The sequence below is a fragment of the Corvus cornix genome, chromosome 2 (assembly GCF_000738735.6).
Source record: "Corvus cornix cornix isolate S_Up_H32 chromosome 2, ASM73873v5, whole genome shotgun sequence".
In the NCBI taxonomy this organism is placed as follows: Eukaryota; Metazoa; Chordata; class Aves; order Passeriformes; family Corvidae; genus Corvus; species Corvus cornix.
In genome coordinates, this window is record NC_046333.1 from 25,556,889 (window position 1) to 25,575,335 (window position 18,447).

General features: G+C 36.1%; 1 protein-coding gene across 5 annotated transcripts in view; it reads left to right on the plus strand.

Annotated features, from left to right (window-relative positions):
- SUGCT (succinyl-CoA:glutarate-CoA transferase) overlaps positions 1 to 18,447 on the plus strand; it is a 347,805-nt gene that overhangs the window by 67,356 nt on the left and 262,002 nt on the right. For 4 of the 5 annotated variants that reach the window (XM_039571094.1, XM_039571099.1, XM_039571108.1 and 1 more), the window contains exon 9: positions 559 to 654. The exons of the other annotated variant lie outside the window; for it this stretch is intronic. In XM_039571094.1, the coding sequence (XP_039427028.1) occupies positions 559 to 654 (96 nt within the window). The remainder of the gene's footprint in view (positions 1 to 558; positions 655 to 18,447) is intronic. 5 annotated transcript variants of the gene reach the window in all.

The following is an 18,447-nucleotide window of genomic DNA, read 5'->3' on the forward strand; positions in this document are numbered from 1 at the left end:
CAAGGCCCACCACTTAATTAATATTACAGAACATGTGGGGAGCTGAAGAATTCAGAAATATTTTTCATAGCTTGGACATGTAAAATGAGAAGCATAGGAGAAAACAAAAAGATAATCTTGTAACTGAGAAAAAGTCTTTGTGATTTAAGCATGGAAATGAGGTTCAGGAAATGGTGAGTTCTCTCCCACAAATCCATCATGCTTCCCACTAGGCTTCAGACAAGACACTTCTGCTGCTAACCATTCTGCAAAATATTTAGGGTGACTCTTATCTCTCAGGGTAGTTTAATGCTACACGTGTCCAGCATTACTGGTGTTATGGGGAATGTATTAATTTTTGAGTTTATTGAGTTGTACTTAAATGAGCACTTCTGTGATATAGCTGTAGCTTGAGTTTTTCTCATAGTAACAAGTATGCAAAACATATAATAACTAAAGGATACTTTTGTGACATAAATTTGTGAACTTATGTGTCTGAAGCACATAGAAAGAAATCTCAGAGAAGTTGTCAGTGAAGTTTCAGCTTTCCTCAATACTATACTTTTTTTCCATTTTCAGGTTGCATGTCTCACTCATGTAGCAGCTAATTACCTTAATTGCAAAATTGAAGCAAAACGCTGGGGTACTGCTCATGGGAGTATTGTTCCATATCAGGTAAGCAGAAAGCATTAGGGTTTTTTTCCCTTAGAATTAATTATTTTATGTATTATGAGATTGAGAACTGACTTTTCCCATGACCTGTAGTCTGTAATGTGTCTGTGTCTAGGTATGACAAGGTTCTGTTGTTCATTGTCATTTCTGCATTTTGCATATTTCTTCGTCAGCAGTAGATTAGTAACAGAACACTGAAATAGATCAAAGGTGTTTGCTGAAACTGGATGACTTTAAAGCTAGCATGATGACTTGATTAGTTTTCACCCAACAGAGAAACCTTTTTTTTTAAAGGTTACCTGACTTCCATTCCATACCAGTTATAAACTGAGATATTTCAATCTTTTCCCTCTGAATTTTGGTGGTTTTGTCTTGTGGGTCTACAAGAGCAGCCTAAATGGCCAAGATAATCTGACAGTCCTACATATTTGTAATTGTCTATTGATTTTGCTACAAATCACTTCCTCAGTGAGACAACAGGTCGACAAAAAGAATTAACCAGAACTCAGATTTCCTCAGCAGAATTCATACTCTGCTACATCTAATGAAGGGTTGACATTCCTTAAAATAACATGACCTTCATCATATAAACAAGCACAGGAAAAAAAATCTCACTTCAAGTTTTATCTTACTTTTGACCAGTGTGGTAAACTCTTCTAGTAAACAAAAAATTTGTTCTTTTCTAGCTGTTCATTTTGTGTTCTTTGATGGAGGTCATGCCTTTATGGAGACTTGAGCATATATTTAAATTTTAAAAAATCTATTCTTTATTTCATATTTTTTGGCATTTCTTATCAAATAGTCATGTTTGAACCTAGCTAGGCAGAGCCTGTATTTCTTAATTTATGTCCAGAGTCCTTTGAGTCTTGAAAGAGACAGTTTCCAGAATTTGTCTGGGAGAACTGCACCTAAACATTGCTGAGTTTCTTTATTCTCTCCTTTTTTAGAGAAAATGAGGGAAATTTAGTGTACAGTCTTTCCAGTGGTGACGATTGTGGTGATCATAATTGAAAGATTTTCTGCTTGTGACCATAAAATCTGAAGCAAAAATTTTCCACTATTATGCAGAACTCTCTCACTACCTAGTGACAACCAGGCCTCCTCAGGTCTAAAACCAAAATGAGTTGGTTTTGTAAGGACTAAGTCTACTTGATCTAGGAGACTTTTTCCAATACTCGTACTGCATCATCAACTGTCTTTTTACAAATTAGCTACAACAAATGGCAAATTGTCTCAGACCAATGGGGAGGTGTTGTGGCTCTTTCAGCAAGAATGGGTTTAGTCCTGCAGTATTCTTGTCTCCAGTGCTACTGGTGTAGCAATATGGGTGTGTTTTCTAGAACCAGCTCTGCATGACCCCAGTGTAACCAAGCATCCATTACACAAGTATTTACATTCTGCTGTGTTTCTGTGATACGACCTTTGGGTGCAAGCCTTTTTGAACTTTAGTACTTTGAAAGTGTAAAACAGATCTGAAGCATCTGAAGTTTGTATAAGCAAACCCAAAAACCTTACTAAACAAAATGTTTTATCTTCACCATACGGCATTTGGCTGAATAACTGAAACTTGCATTCTTTTATGTCCTTTTGGCCTTTGTTTTTCCACAGTCAAAATGAAAAGCATACATTGAGTATCCTTTGTTTCTTTTTTCATAGACAGCTATTTAGGTCTAGGAGATTGTTTTGGGTGTTTTTTTATTTACTCTAGATTAGTCATTATGAAAATAACTATTTTTTGGAAAAAAATCCTAATAAAACTATGGTTCCTGTGTTTCTGTATGCTGTTTCTGTGGTAGGTATTAGAAATATTACCTCAATATTATAAATGATTTTAATCTCAATTTTCTTGTTCATAAACCAATAATTAGGCTGGACTTTTTATGGGTGGAGTTGTGTGTGTATGTATTTATGGCTTAACATTGCATCAGCTTGCATGGTTGCAATTCTGATTGTAACCGTAAGAATATTTTGGGTTTTAGAGTTTCTTTTTCCTTTACTAACCTATACTTAGATTGAAAAGCTCTTCATAAACTTGAATTAACCCTCACTATTGCTATTGTACTAGTTTTATAGTTTCTCCCATAGCTCATTTGTAATATAGTAATTTGTAATATAGAACAGATCTCTGAAACCTGAACTTCATTCCTCATTCTAATATTGAATATACTGCCTTTTGCTTACTAAGCTAATGACTGTCACAACACTGATTTTTATAATTTTTTTTTTTTGTTTCAAGATATTTCATGCAAGTGAACTGCAATTTGTTCAAATAATGAAAAACACATTTCAGAAAACTGAATTTCTATGAATTTCAGAACAATTAGGTGGTAGCAAACTATTGGTTGTTTTTTCACATGTCTTTTCTTTTCTTTTCTTTTCTTTTCTTTTCTTTTCTTTTCTTTTCTTTTCTTTTCTTTTCTTTTCTTTTCTTTTCTTTTCTTTTCTTTTCTTTTCTTTTCTTTTCCTGTATTTTGAGTGTTTATACAGGTAATAAATTATGAAGTGATACAGAGTATACAATTCTGTAAAAAGTGTCAGATTATGTTAAATCATGGAAGATTGGGTAGACATGAGATCATCATATAGATATTAAAAAGGCAAAATCAAAATAACTTACATCATCGTTCAGTGTGAGAGATGTCTGATCAGAGTCACAATAGAGCACTGACCAAAACAATAAAAACCCTGTTAAAAGCATCGTAAATATGTACATAAAAAGTACTTTTTTTTACTTACAATTGTTACAATAAGTGTTCTGTATTGAATGCTATGGTAGCTTTTATTTCACTGAGCTTCAGCTGAATGAATTTGTTCAAAATATCTTTGCAAATGGCTCTATTCTATTTACAAGGTCAAATTTACCTTTGACTGTATCTCTGTTATTTCACTGAATTTCCCTATTGCTTCTTGACTGAAAAACTAGCAACATAATTTGTCCCTGAATGTGTTCTCTAGATTGACCTTTATTACTTTTCTTTGTATTTTAGAACATAAAAATTAAGCGTTAATGAGAAGATGGGTTTTCTCCTTCCTGAAACAATTAACATCATTGAAAATCTATTTATGGTTCGATCTGAGGTGTTAAGTTTGGTATGCAAGGGCTTTCATATTCTTAAGGTTTTTCTCCTTTTCTGACAATGTGCTGACTTTGTGACATGATCATCTGAAATGTCTGAGTTTTCAGTTCTGTGCATTCATTACCAGAACCCAGAGGAAAGGATTCGAACGTCTTTTGAGTATGCAATGTCTCCCAGGGTTCCTGTAAAACTAACTGTAAAGATTTACCATGGATTTTTAATAGAGGTGAAATTTGCAATGTGCTACAGAGATGAAGTACTCTAGATTCTTATCAGCCTGTCCTGGGGTGACTTTATGATGCTGTGTCCCCTATAACCTGCTCTATGCCAGACATGAATCCTGTGCCTTCCTGTGTCTTTAAGCTGGGTCCAGGAGAGGGGGAGAGAAGAAGCCAAGTGAATTCTTCAGGACGATTTTGTGCTCAAGGACACATACGCTCCCCTGTGTTCTTACAGCTGCGGAACTGAGGAAGCACCTTCGTGCTTTTACCCAGTTTTCAGATCTGTTTCTCAGGAGAGAGACGGAGAGTTAAAATTCTTTGCTTTTTAGTTAGCCTGCTAGCTGAGGCAAGAAAGTTTTTTCCCTGGGAGTTTGGCTTCTTCTTCTTTTCTTCTGGACTGTTCAGCAACACCAGAACATCACCAGGAGGCCCTACACCACGGCCCAGGGAGGCAGGGGGTGCCAAGCTGCAGCCCAGCTCCAGAGAGAGCAAAGCCACACCCACAGAAAGGACTCAGGTTTTCTCCACAGTGAGAGGTTTTATTATTTGACATTATTCATTCTTTTTCTTTGGTGCCTGCATGCACTCTGCTTGTTAAATAAATAGGTTTTTTTCACTTTCCTCCTAGGAATTTCTTTCTGAACCTGGTGGGGGAGGGGCTGCTGAAATCTGCCTTCTATTAGAGGATACGTTCATTTCGAAGGTTTCCTCCAAATTTGTCTCAAACTGGGACACAGCCAAAATCAGAAATAGTTTTTTGAGTCCTGAAACCTTCATAAGAAATTACGTACTTTGAGCATATCTGCTGTTTAATCAGAGCAATGTAGCTTGAATAGGTCACTCCTGTGATAGTTCATGTAATCAAATCCCAATTTGTTTGGTTTCAAGTGTTAAAACACAAACCTCGAGTTCTGGGCTGTATCTCAAAAATAATTAGTACAATTTTTTAAAAACAGTTTCTATAATGAGACACCTTGTTTAGCAACAGCTGCTCCATGATTATCCAGAGGAAATCAGGGCTTAAAAGCATCCGGTTTACATAATTGTGCTGAAAAGTAAAGTTCTTACTGTCTTCCACTTGGGGTGATAAGGTCTTTCCTCATTCTAGAGGTTTCAGCAATGTAGCGCTCTTGCCTGTACCTTGCATGAGATCAGGACATTCACATTTTCATCTTTCAATTGGCCCACTTGGAATTCATTGTCCCAAGAAAGTCTATCTAACTGGAATGTTTACAGGATGTTTCCTGTGGCAGCTTATCACCCTTGCCATCAGACACCCTGGGCAACTAGACAGTACTTTCAGAGGCAAACTTTCAGAAAAAGGTATAGGGCTGTTTCCTCTCAGGCCATAATGACTGAAGCCTATTTAGAAAACTGAGAAACCATGTTCTTGCAGATATCTAATGAATATTATAGTATTTTTGTTACAGATTTGTTCCTAAGACTCACAGGGTTTTCTGAAGTATAGTTCACTATATTTTCAGAATGTGAAAAGGGCACAGCCATTCTGAATGGAAGTTGAAAACATGAGACAGAAAAGAAATTACTATTTTAACCAATTACCTTTTCTGTTGTCTGAACTATGCATTGTAACAACTCATCAGACCCAACACTAATGGTTTTTTGTGTTAGAGCATCACTTAGATGCTTTAAGCATCAACTTCTGTTTGTGCTAGGCATATGATTTCCTTCATATGAAGAAAATATCTCAGTGTCAAAGTCAATTGAAATGTGTTAGGAAAATCAAAGTATAAACTCACAAGGAAGTTAAAGGTATGAGGTATTAGGAAGATGAGTACAGTCTTAGATAAAATATCTCTGCATTATTTTTATCATCTGCATCTCATACTTTTTGGTCATAGAATTTCATACTGTCTAGGAGTCTTACAAAGAAAATTCCACACGTGTCACTTGTGTCTCATCACAGGAACAAAGAAATTCAGGTTTTGACCTGATTCATCTGTCAGAGATGCTTTTCACACGAAGGCACAATGTGCACCAATTTTTCTAAATCAGCTCTAGAGAATCTCTCAGAATTTCAGTCTCTTTTTTTTTTCTTTCAGTAGAGAGGACAGCAGAATAATGTCAATCATTTAGAAATTTCAAACTGCTTATTCCATGCAAAAATGGTGATATGTACTAATTTTCTTGTCTGTCTTTATTTGGTTTTGTTGGATACTTCTGCAGTTAATGAATCTTGGAACCAAAAGCAACAAAGAACAGAACTTTGATTATTTGCAAAGTTTTGTTTTGTACATGAGACTGTCCTTAAATAAATTCAAAATGGAAAAAAATCTTTCTGCTCTATGTTAGCCCAGTCTAGGAGAACATGGAACTTATGCACAGGAAAGAAGTAAAATACAGATTTTTTAGGGGGGAGAGGGAAGTTTTAAATTCAGGCAAGGCAAGATGACCCTTCTTACTCTGTGAACATTATCTACATAACACTCACCTGGACTATTTAGACTGCCTTGGGGGCCCATTTTCCTATATTTTTCTTCTAGGCAATGAAGCATATATACCACTTGACATGAAAATTAAATGTATTCCCAGATCAACTGAATAGAAACTTTGTGTTCTCAAGCAGCAAAGCATGTTCTCTCACACTATGTCGATAATATTTCCAAAGAACAGTTTGGTCATCCTCACGATAAATGTCTTTAATCATATGATGAATACCCAGTACTTTAGTAGCCTTGATCTACTTACCTATAGGTTTGTTTTTTAACTATCTGCTTCCTTTATGTCTTTATCTTACAAGGCACAAGAAAGAGTGAAACCAGAAAAGCATGTGTCATAATGGATTCTGTAAAACAAGAAAACAAGAATATCATTTGCAGGACTTTTTCCCTTTCTTTCTTTTGGAACAAGTTTATATTTGTAGATTTCCTTACTAGATTTTTTTCAGAAGTTTTCTACTATGGTATGATTAGATTAACCACTGGCTGCAGAAATGTTTTGGTTTTGTTGTGATTATAGAGGACTAGAATTGTCACTCTGCTTGGTAAGAAGTGCTGGAGTACAGATGCTTTTCCTTGCCATTTTAGTAATTGAAAAAGTATAGTAATTGTCTGTGGCAATCTCTGTAGAAAGCTGCTCATTTATGAGCAATTAATTCTAGTTATTCAAACCTGACAACATTATCCTGATAATTTTGTGAGGATTGTCCTTCAGTGGATTGTCAAGCCTCTTTCCTGGCAGAGCAGCTGTCTGGAAACCAGTTCGGTAGGTTTGCTTTGGGCAGTTTTAGATATGCTCTCAGTATATGATACAAGATGTAGTTACAAATTCATTCATATATATCCTCTCCTGTCAGAGACAGCACATTAAAGAAACTGACCTTGTATGCACACAGACAGCTTCTACCTGTACACAGGGAATTTTCAGATTGAAATAAAATGCATTTTTAATTGAAAACCTGACACAGTTTTATTTCCTGAAGGAAATCCTCCTGCACTTCTCATTTTAAGCAATGCCTGCAAGATATTTTTTAATGTCTCTTATACTTTGAATTTTCAAAACAGGTATGGATAATCACAATTATTGTTAAGGAATGATAGTTGACAAATGAGATGGTCTCATTTTTGATCTCCTCCTGGGAAATGTCACAGACTATTCTTGTATATGCACTTGTATATTTGTTTGTACAGACATATTTATTTATACTTATTTAAAATGAATGTACATTAAGATGATTCATCTGTCACTTGTCTGTGGACACACGAGAAAAACTAATTAAACTAGGATAGGAATACAGGTGTACTGATGTTCAGTGTCATTTAGTGGCTGTTTGTCTTTTATGTCTATGTCAATTGTTTCCTCCACATTTGCCCATTCCTGGGGGGAGGGATCTAGTTGGTATTATTTACAGCAAACAAGTTACAAGGTTACTGAATATTACAGATTTGCATATTCATGTCAAAGTTAGTTCTTAGGAAGAGCAGTTTAACAGAGCCCTGATCAGTAGAGGGCTCTTCAAATTGTAGCTGGTTGGAAAGTGATGAAAGTAGGATCTGTGGGATTGTAGCGGAGATATTGACTGCAGCTGGATCACTGCTTTCTTCTAATCTGCTTATTGTATCCAAGGCAGAAGAATAAACTTTACTTTTCCTTTTCTGAACATATGTTTCATAGCCATTGTATTACTATACTGTGCAGCCACTCTTAAGCTGCAACATGTTTAAACAGTCTGAAAGAGAACTCAGAAATCTGTGTGTGGCAGGATTGCTAAATGACTCCTGTCATAATAACCTGCATATATATATATGTACATAAGCAGGGGCTTGTTCTTGCTGTGTGAAGCTTGTGTCAGTTTTGGTTGGGAGCAGTTGATATGAAAGGGTATGTCCACTAGATGTCATTCATGTAATCTAGTTTTTGTTGCAGCATTTATTTCTGAAGAGCCTTGTAGGATGGTGGATACAAATTACCAGCATTATTAGCTGTTTTTCTATATGCTGTGCTTTTGACTTTATATATGTGTGGCATGTTACAAAATAGTATTACAATTGTCTCTGTGATGGGTTTGGTGCACCACTTAGTCTAGAACTCCTGTCTTTGCCTATTTTTGCTTACAATAGCATTCACTGTTGCATGAGTAGATGTGTTATATAAGAGCACCCAGGTGAGCTGCATGTAGCTGGTAGCTCTCTGCAAGGAGAGGTATGAGTATAGAGGTCAAGGCATTATGCCCCAAAGGAAAACAAAAATATAATGTGATTAATAAAATTCCATCTCAAATGTGATCTTTTCTAAGCTCTTTGTAACTAAAAGAGCAGTCCTTTAGAAAAGTGTGTGTCTAATTAGGAAAGGGAACTCAAATTTCAGAAACTTACATAAGTGGATTTATATACTGACATATCTTTGCCATAAAACTATGCTTAAATATCTGAGGGACTTAAATTAGAATCACTTTAACCTATCTTGAATAAAATACCCTGTATGTGGACAAATCAGAAGTGCATCTGAGCATTCAGATGGATGGGCTGATACAATCTGTACTGACTGATATTAGCAAAGAGCTGTTTCACCCCCTGCCTCCCTCCACCCAGCTTTTGTAGTATGGCATGTGCTAGTAACTGCTAGCCAGCTTCTGGGAAGACATATCCATACTCTCATTGAAGAGCAACTGCTGCAGCATTGGCCTGTGCTATTTCCCACTTTCAGCTTGGAGCAGCTACAGTGAAACTGGAAGCTGGAGATCACAGCTTCCTCCAACCTCCCTTTCCCCTTCCATATGGAATAAAGAATTTCTCTGCCCTGTGTAGTCAGCCAGAGGGCAGGATGGGGAAGTGATAATCCTCTTGGAATGAGCACTTGCATGAAAAATGATAAATGCTATATTGCATGGGGATTAACACTTGCTTATGAACTTGCTTTCAATGGAGTGATGCTTCTCTTTCAGCAATGTGAAGGTTCATTGTACTCATAGACCTGATTAAGAACCTTTACCACCATTCAACCAAAAGGGAACCATCTGCCACCAGAGACGTAAAGCTGTTCAAAGCTGTTTCACTCTTTTGCATATTGTCCTCAAGTGTGTAAACCACTTACTTTCACATAGCATTTACTTGCCTAAAGAAATGCTTGTTCCCCACATCTCATCACAACATTCTTCTTTATTCTTCTTTCTCCCAGCATGAGAACTGCATTTCTGCTCACATTTAATGCATATGTTTGAAGTCTGTACTTTATCTCCATGAAACTCTGGAACAGGACTACCCAGAGCTAGCTTAATGAATGGAGTGGCTATATAAATCACATCTATTTTAATTTCTTTGATGGGAGAGTTTGCAGTGAGGATGTTCACAGAGTGGGTCAATCCGTGAGTGGAGTTTGTGAAGCTTGTTTGGTATCTCTAGATATATTTGATATTAAGCACTGCTTCATAAAGATTTGATGCACAAACTGATTGCTGCTTTGCAGGATGACCCCTTCATGTCATCAAACCTGGTCATTAAGCTAGTTTCCAAGCACTGATGTCTGTTAATAAATTTGGTATGGGCTATATTGTTTTCTCAAAAAATATTGCCTTACTGCTACAATAAGTTGAGCTCCACTGGAATCAAAACTGTGATACTCCAGTACACTCCTGAGAATTTAATGGGAAGGGTAGTGAGAGGGCTTTTGTTCCATTTTCAAAAATGACTTATGAAGTATCACTCCTGTTGTCTTTCTAAAGTATTGAAGATTTAAACGCTAAATCTACTTATGAACATAAGCTTTACCTATGCAGTGCTTTTTAATGTTTCTCATGCCCTTTGCTACATTCAGATATAATGTTGCATGATACTAAACCAGGTCTTTTTTACTAATGCTTTCACAAATAAAATTTGATGGCAAAAAAGTTTAAAAATTGTAATCTAAGGCTTTGTCTATTATTAAACCACTATTATTACCAAAATTCTTTTGTTTTCCTTACTTTTTAATAAGTAGTAATTCATTTGTATTGAGAGGGATAAGGGTCAAGGTGTGAGAAAAATTTTTTAAAAGTAGTTCTCTGTTTTGACAAAATCATACTTCCTGACCATCACCTAAAACACGCAATACTCGCTGTTGGAATCTGCTCTTCTAATACAAATTAAGCTAGAGAAATTGATCTACATCTGTATCCCCAAGGGAACCTCAACCAGTTTTATCCAGTCTACACCTTCACCTTTGTTCACTTATATCTAGGATAGTTTTGACAGATGTTTTTTCCAATTTCTATTCACCAGAAGTTTTGCAATACTTGCTACAGTCTTTATGTAGTTTTCCATGCCCTCTGAGAAGACTAAAATAAATAATTCTATTTTCGATAAGGAAGATCGAACCTGGATTTAGGGATAGGTTTTTGGTTATATAGTTAGTGATATGTTATAGCAGTTGATCACCATGTTGCATCTAGCAAGTTTTTACATATGTAAATAAATACATGTATAGCTCATCTACAATGCTCTTTTTCCTGGATTACATGAAGTCAGTTCATTCATGTTTCCCCCGAGGTTATATTTTTTAAACTTCTTTTATCTTTTTGATTTTATCTCTGGTATGATTTCCACTTCAAGTGGTTTGTCCAGATCTAGCCGGTGTCTTAAGTGGATTCTTCATGTTTCTGAGTAACATGAAGAGCTTTCACATGCATTTAAGGCACCTGAGAATAACTTGCTTTAGCTTTTTAACAGCGACACATTGCTGTGTCTCCTTCATCTCAGGTATTCTGTTGCCAGGGTAGAAGAACAGCATATAGTTCTATGCCTAAATTTTGCTGTTTACTTACCAGCTGCAGCTTTCTTTTGATTTATTGTTAAAAGGTTCTTGTTCTTCCTTTGTCTGTGTTCCATGATTTTTGTTTTGTTTCACTATGGCTCATTTTGCATAATAGTTGTTAGTCATCCGTTACACGGATGACTCCAAATCCAGGGAAGCCTGCAGAAGTGAGGTCAATGCTGGAGTGACCTCTAAGTCTGAGGTAGCAGAAACCAAAGCAATTGTCTATGATCTTGGTTTATGTCAGCTATAGCAAGTTGAAGGTACTCAGATTTTGAATGAGGATGTCTCTGTGTGGTTTGATGAACTTTTTAATTTTTGTCATGTTAGTTTTACATCATTAGTCATCTGTCTGCTCATGGGTGTTTCTAGGTAGACGAAGCTAGAGATTTCAAAAAGTTGCAACAATATGGAAGATCCAACTTGTGTTTCATATTTTGTAATTTATATTTTCTATATTTTATGCTTTTGAAAGCTACCAGGGTAAAGAGTGGAAGTTAAATTATCTTAGTGGAAAGGCCATTCTTTTCTAGATAAAATAAAAAGCAGATAAAAGGTTATCCTTTAATTTGCTGTCAGTTAATATTAGTTGTGCTTCATGTGGAATGGCCATAATAATAAACAAATAGGAAGTTGATGTGACTTCAAGTAGAGAAACAGTAGCTGAATCTATGTAACAGTTAAATCCTAACATAAAGACAAGGAATATAAAATACTACAAATACCGATGTTAGTCTGTATGATCATGTCTCTTCTAATCAGAGACAAGTTTTTAACCTTGTCAAATTTATCTTTGGCATATGTGGTTATGGTAGTGTCTAGTGAGTTTTGACCATGAATAATAGTTGTAACAGTGCAACAAAGGCTTTTGTAGTATACTCAAGTTATTAACTTAGCTCATTGGGGCAGAGACTGAATTTTAATTTGGCTTGAGGCTTAGAACAATGGACCCTGAGTCTTATTTTAGTGCTTCCACAAAACCAAGAATAATTTTTTCCTCTTTTGTGTACAAGCTTACAGTATTTTATTTAAGGATTTTAAATATAGGACTGAATGTCTTGAAGTAATTCTATGATATCACTTTTTTTTCACGATGTTACCCATTTTTACATACCCAGTTGACATTCAGCACTTCGTCAAAGTTGGGACATAAATCGGAAATGTAAATGACCATCACATGACTGCTGAAATTAGGAAACAATATGAGATTTATTTAATACCTGCAGTGTTTAGTGATGTATTTAATCCATGAATGATGAGGAGGACCATGGGCAGGAATAGTATGTATATTTGTATTAAGAGTCTGATCAGGTAGCTCATTTAAGAGAATGTTATTAGTGAAACCTCTTAGCACTCCCGCATAATTATGCTATCTTTTCACTGTTACCTTTTCCAACTCCTTGGAGATTCTTAAGTAATTTATTTCCTGCCATTTAACAGTTTTGAGTAATAATGATGATGAGAAAACAGTTAAATAGTTTCTTTTTTCAAGTACCAGGTGCTGAAAGCAACTGAGAATGCCAGTGGTTTCCTGTACATCTTGTGCAAGCTTCTTCAAACTTGAGTTGTATAAGCCTTTTTCAGATTAAAAAAGATAAAATAAATGATTTGTAGTCGAGACATTGGACTGAAACAAAGAAATGTAGTTCTATGTTTGCTTGCAGAATAGCTGTGTTATTTCTGGTTGGGGTGTTAGTTGCAACCTCATTGAATGTGACACTGATTTTTAGGTGAGTGCTCCCAGTCCATTTTTAATACAAGGTAGAGCAGTTTCTTGAATTCACCAGTTCCAGATTGCAGCAAGTAACAGAGTGGTAGTTACTTCCAGAATTGTGCTGCTGTGTTTTTTATCACATTTCTATCAATATTTTGAGATTTAATTACTGTTTTTGGGATTTGAGTAGGGCACTTTTGCATGCCCCTGCTTCATCTTTAAAAGAGTTGACCTATTCCTTCTACTTTTCTCCTGTTTGGTCTCTATTTAAATAGTAGGCTGTTCATAAGATGTTGATTATTTGTGTCTTGCAGGCTGTGACTGCATGGCATTGAACAGTGCAATGTACAGGAGCTAGTTTCAATTCTGCAAGCAGGGAACAATCATAAACAGTCCTGGATGGGGCTATCCCTTCTCTATGTAAGATCATCTTTAACAATATTGCTTTACACAGATATTTGCCTGACTTGTTCTGGGACTCCACAACCGCTCAGGCAGTTCATTCTAGTGCTTCGCTATTCATTATCTCAGTGGCACACAAGGCAATATGTTAGGAATATTCAGATCAGACATTAAGAAAAGCTCTCTAATAGAGAAGACAGATTCCATCCTCTTTTCAGTAGTCTTTTATGATCTTATGGGCTTGTATGTCTCAGACTTCTCTAGGCTAAACGTTCTCAGCTTGCTTAGTCTTTCCCCTGAGATCGCACTTTCTAGAACTTACTGTTATTCTCTTTACTTTCCCTTTGGAACACATTATTTTTGTGACATCCAGAACTGAATGCATTACATTACTCCAGTTCCAGTTTTATCAGCTTGAAGTACAACAGAAAGAATATTTTGTGAATCTTCTGGGTTCTGCTGATGATCTAAAATGCCACTTTAATACTACCTTGCTGTTGCAAAGGAGTCTTTGTTTAATTCATATTCTGTTTGTGAAATGTAAATTCTGGATCCTTTTCTCTTGCATGCAAATTATTCATGTCAGTGAATTACTCATGCCTAATTGTAGAACCTCCCAGCTGTTTTTCATTGTTGAATTTTACGCTCTGCTTTCAGATTTCATCTCCCAGTTAGCTGCAAACATTTTCAGTTCTATTTAGTCTGCCCAGTACTTGCAATTCCTTCTAGTTTTCTTGATCTTCAACTTTGATGTATGTCCTTTCCTCTCTCAATATCTGCGTTTTTAATGAGAATATTGAAATGATCTGTGAATAGTTGATAGTATTTTTTCACATTGACAAATAGTTCATAACCCATTTGGGTGATATCCAGCCAGTTGATAACTTGTTTTCTCCTGTGGTCTTACTTAAATTATACTGCCCTTCCCTGTAGTCTGGTGTGCAGAGACAGACACCTAAATCAATGTATTTGAACTTTGGAAGACAATATTGGCTGTTAGCCTTCCTCTGGTTGTTTGGTGGGGAATGTATGTGTGTCCTTCTGGGAAGGAAGTGCTGACATATAATTTGCTTGATTTTATTATTTTTTTAAAATCAATCACTGTGTTTGCATGTTTCTAATCTCTAGTATCTCACTTCTGTCCCCAAGATGCTAATGTGTAGCTTCCTCAGACTCTACTGCAAGGATTCTAGAAAAAATCCTAGCAGATAGTGACACTTGGAAACACTGTTTTCAGAAGAATGCTGTCAACACAGCTTTTTCATAATCTAGCTCAAGTTTCATTGTATGTTGCCATGTTGGTGTGCTACTGTACCTTTTCTAATGAATTCACTGAGTATAGATTGTGTAGTGCAGAAAAGTCAGTAGGCATTCTTTTAATGCAAATACCAAGCACCTAAAATAGTTACATGTTACATACTGTAAACAGGAGGCAGATGGGTTGCTCTTGGAGATTGTGAATGTTCATAGGATTCAAGAGGATCATGAGTTAGTTTCAGATGGCATTGATTACTGTGCTGAGTATGTTAGACACCCAAACTTAGACACCCAAATTGATTACTGTGCCCAGCATGTTAGACACCCAGACTTTGTCACCCAAATCCAACTGAATCCTTTAAAAGTGCAAGTTTAGTATGGCTTCAAGGACATGTAAGACCTGTTGATTAATTTCTGTGTTATGGTTTATGAATTTCACTTGGAAACAGAAGTTAAAACAATATCCTCTTGATGAATGTGCCAATTCCAGGTTTTATGTAAAATCCCAATCCATTATGTGAAGAATTTATGTAAAGAAACACTAGATAGACAGCAAGTTTACTATGAAATAAAACTTTGTGAAAATGAGGTTCCAAATATTTAAATATTGACAGATGTGCTGATTTTCTCCTTGTCTGGCATTAAATTAGTGTACCAGGCCCTGACAATTATGAGTGGCATAATAATAATAATAATGAAATTTGTAAAGAAATTATGTCTTCTATATTCATCTACAAGTCTTTTGATTCCACCCCTCCCTTTTTTAAAACCCCCTGTATTATGAGTTCCAAAAACTGCTTTGGTGGAAAAAGAAGGAAGGCAGCTGACTCCTTCCCATAATTACCCAAGCTGACTTGGCAGCATGCTAGACTTGTCTGTCCTCCATTTCAATAAAAGCTTACTCAGTTATTTGGTTTTTGCATCTTTGATTTCAGTTCCTTGAGGAAATCAAGACCCTGTTCTTGAGGTAGCGAGACTTTAATGTCCAGATGTAAATGGTATTTTTTGGTAATGTGTATCAGACTCACCAGACTCATCAGTAATGTATCAACTCATCAGGACTTGGACAGAAAGGCAGCTTCTCCCTGAAGCTCCAGAAATACTGAAAGCAAAAAATGCTGATAGTTTTTGGTTTAGACCATCTCATGGGTTTTAAGCCAGCTTTATGATTTTTGGGAGATCTGAGTGATTCTGAATATGTGGCTTGGCATAATGTAATCATTCACTCTACCATCTGCTGTAATTCCATCAAGAGACACTCCCCTTGACATCCCTACCCCAAAACATTGATAACATTGCTTCCAAGCTCAGCACCCATGTTTTCTACTGGATAAGCAGACCTTTAACATCTGAAAGGCTGCTAAGAGACAAACCTAGTAAATTTAAAATGCTGTTCAAATCCATTGTAGTTGTTCTGATGTCACACTCCAAGAATGTCTGAAATCATATATGTAAAAGAGTTGTAATGAGAATTAGAAATGCCACAGACTGAATGCCTCTGGAACCATTGTGAAAGTGGCTGCAGTGGAACTGGCAGCAGTTGGTGATTGAGTAATGGTGTGATGGCAGTTTCAGCTCAGGCAGGGAAGAGGCTGTGTTTACCACATGTGAATTAATATAGTGCTGCTTTTTTACTGTTGAGGGATTAGCACAGCATTTTTAAAAACATTTGAAGTATAACAGAATAGGGGAATAGCTGAACCCATATTGCAGACAGCTGCTTTTTTGATCTGATGAGCTAAGTATCTGCTATAGCTGGGAAGCATCAAATCAGAAATTAAATCACTGCCCATCCCTATGATAGGACTTTTAATATACTAGGTAAGAGCTATGCTCTTCAAGCAAGTAACCAGAAGAAGGATGAGAGACAAGGATATCTGCATGCCATTTGGACTAGGCTTTCCTGCTTGGCAGCAATTTGTATCATAGCCATTATTTTCAATATATTTCTGGGTCCATACGTTATGAATATCAGCCAGCAATAGAAAATAAAATTGGGAAAATGTATTAGAGAAAAAGGGCTGTGATAATTTGAGTTGTAAATGTTAAGAATTTATTTTTCATCATTCTAGTTCTCTGTTTTCTTTTAATATGAGTACTAAAAACTATGAATAAACTCAGACAAGCTAGATATTTTTTCTTTAATTTTGTAACATCCACGAGTCCAATATTTGATATTCACTTACAGAACATATCTTGCTGCAAATGCAGGTTAAGCATTAAAAACTAGTGGAATGATTGTAAAAGACTCTTCTCACTATGTAAAAAATTTACTTTACAAGAAATCAAGTTCTTGGTCGTTGTTCATGTATCTACATATAACTGGGATTTAATCAATTGATATCATACTGCATTGAGCTGTATCACATTAAATCACATATAATTAGTAAGGGAAACATTATAAGGCCAGTATTGCCCTTTCAGATTAATCTGTCAATAAAATTAAGAATACCAAGTTCCTAGAATGAGAAGGATTACATGGACTGCAGCATCATGCTCAGTTCCCTTGGAAATCAAGTGTATGGAGAAGCAACCATAAAAATTTGCCAAGCTAGGACGTAACTCAAGCACATTGAGGCTACAGTGATTAGAAAAGGAATATTGTGTGGCTATAATCTATTGTTTGACATCCAGCGCCTGGTCCTGTGTAATTTACTTGCCTCTTTTGGTCACCTGACTGAAGACATTAACTGGGCCACAGGGTAAGCCAGGAAATTCAGCTCTTAGCTTTCCAAGTCCGCAGCTCAGTTGTTTCCCCTTTCCCCTTCCCCCTCTCTCTTTCTTCACAGCTGGTCAGCACATGCACAGTAATTGCTTAGGCCAGGTAGGGCAGATTTGGAAAGATACATATGGAGCACATGCAAATCTGCACAAAATTTTTGGAATGCAGCAACAGGATGAAGTTAATGTAAAGCAAGATTTCTTTTATATTTAAAGTTTCTAAAACTTATAAAAAAGAGAGACAACAAATTCACTTAATAACCTTTCCTTTTCTCTACTACTACTAACTGAGAGGGTCTGGGACTTTGCCAAAATATTACACATTGCTCAAGAAGATTACAAAGAAATCCCAGACATGCACTGGAGAGTTATTAAATTTAATGTTTCTAAAAGATATTTTCAACAGCTAAATACTTGTTAGAGCATTGTTTTCCTCAACTTTCAAAAGTTGCCACAACTCAGTCACAGATAAGAACTTCCAGCTTTTTAATTGATGTATAAATTGAGTTTAAAACCAAATCCACTACATTTCCTGTGGTAAAGGAAACACAGACTCTTCAGTTTGGTTTGTCCCTAATTTGAAAATCATGTTCTCAGGAAATCCTGCATAATTTTTTTACATAAACAGGAAAAGTATTTATTTGCTTGGGGCTCTGTTTGTGTGGGCATGGGGGTGAGCAGAAATAGTGTAGATTCTGGAACTCATGTATTAATGAATATATTTCAGAATAAAGAAAAATATATTCCAAATAAGGTGATTTTCTCTCTGATCATGGATAGGCTAGTAGGAAGGGATTTAAAATGCTTTATTGTCTCCTTTACATGTTCTTACTGCTTCTCTGAATTTCAGTAATGAGGGCAATTAAAAATGAGAAGATAACGAATTTGTAGGGAAGGTGTCTTTTTATTCCTCTTCAGGTGTTCTTGCCTTGTCTGGAAAGTTGTTTTTTGTCATCTGGAAATGAATGATTTGTAAAAAGCAGTTGTAAAATTGCTGCAGGATTTCAGCCTTCACATCCTTCTCTGCTCTCACCCCCTCAAGGCCCTAAATTTACTTTTGCCGTTTGTAGCAGTTCAGTTGAGGGTTGAACTTCCCCTCCTGCTTCTTGTGAGCTTTCCTGATTTCACTTACTGTTTGAACAAGATATATTGGATT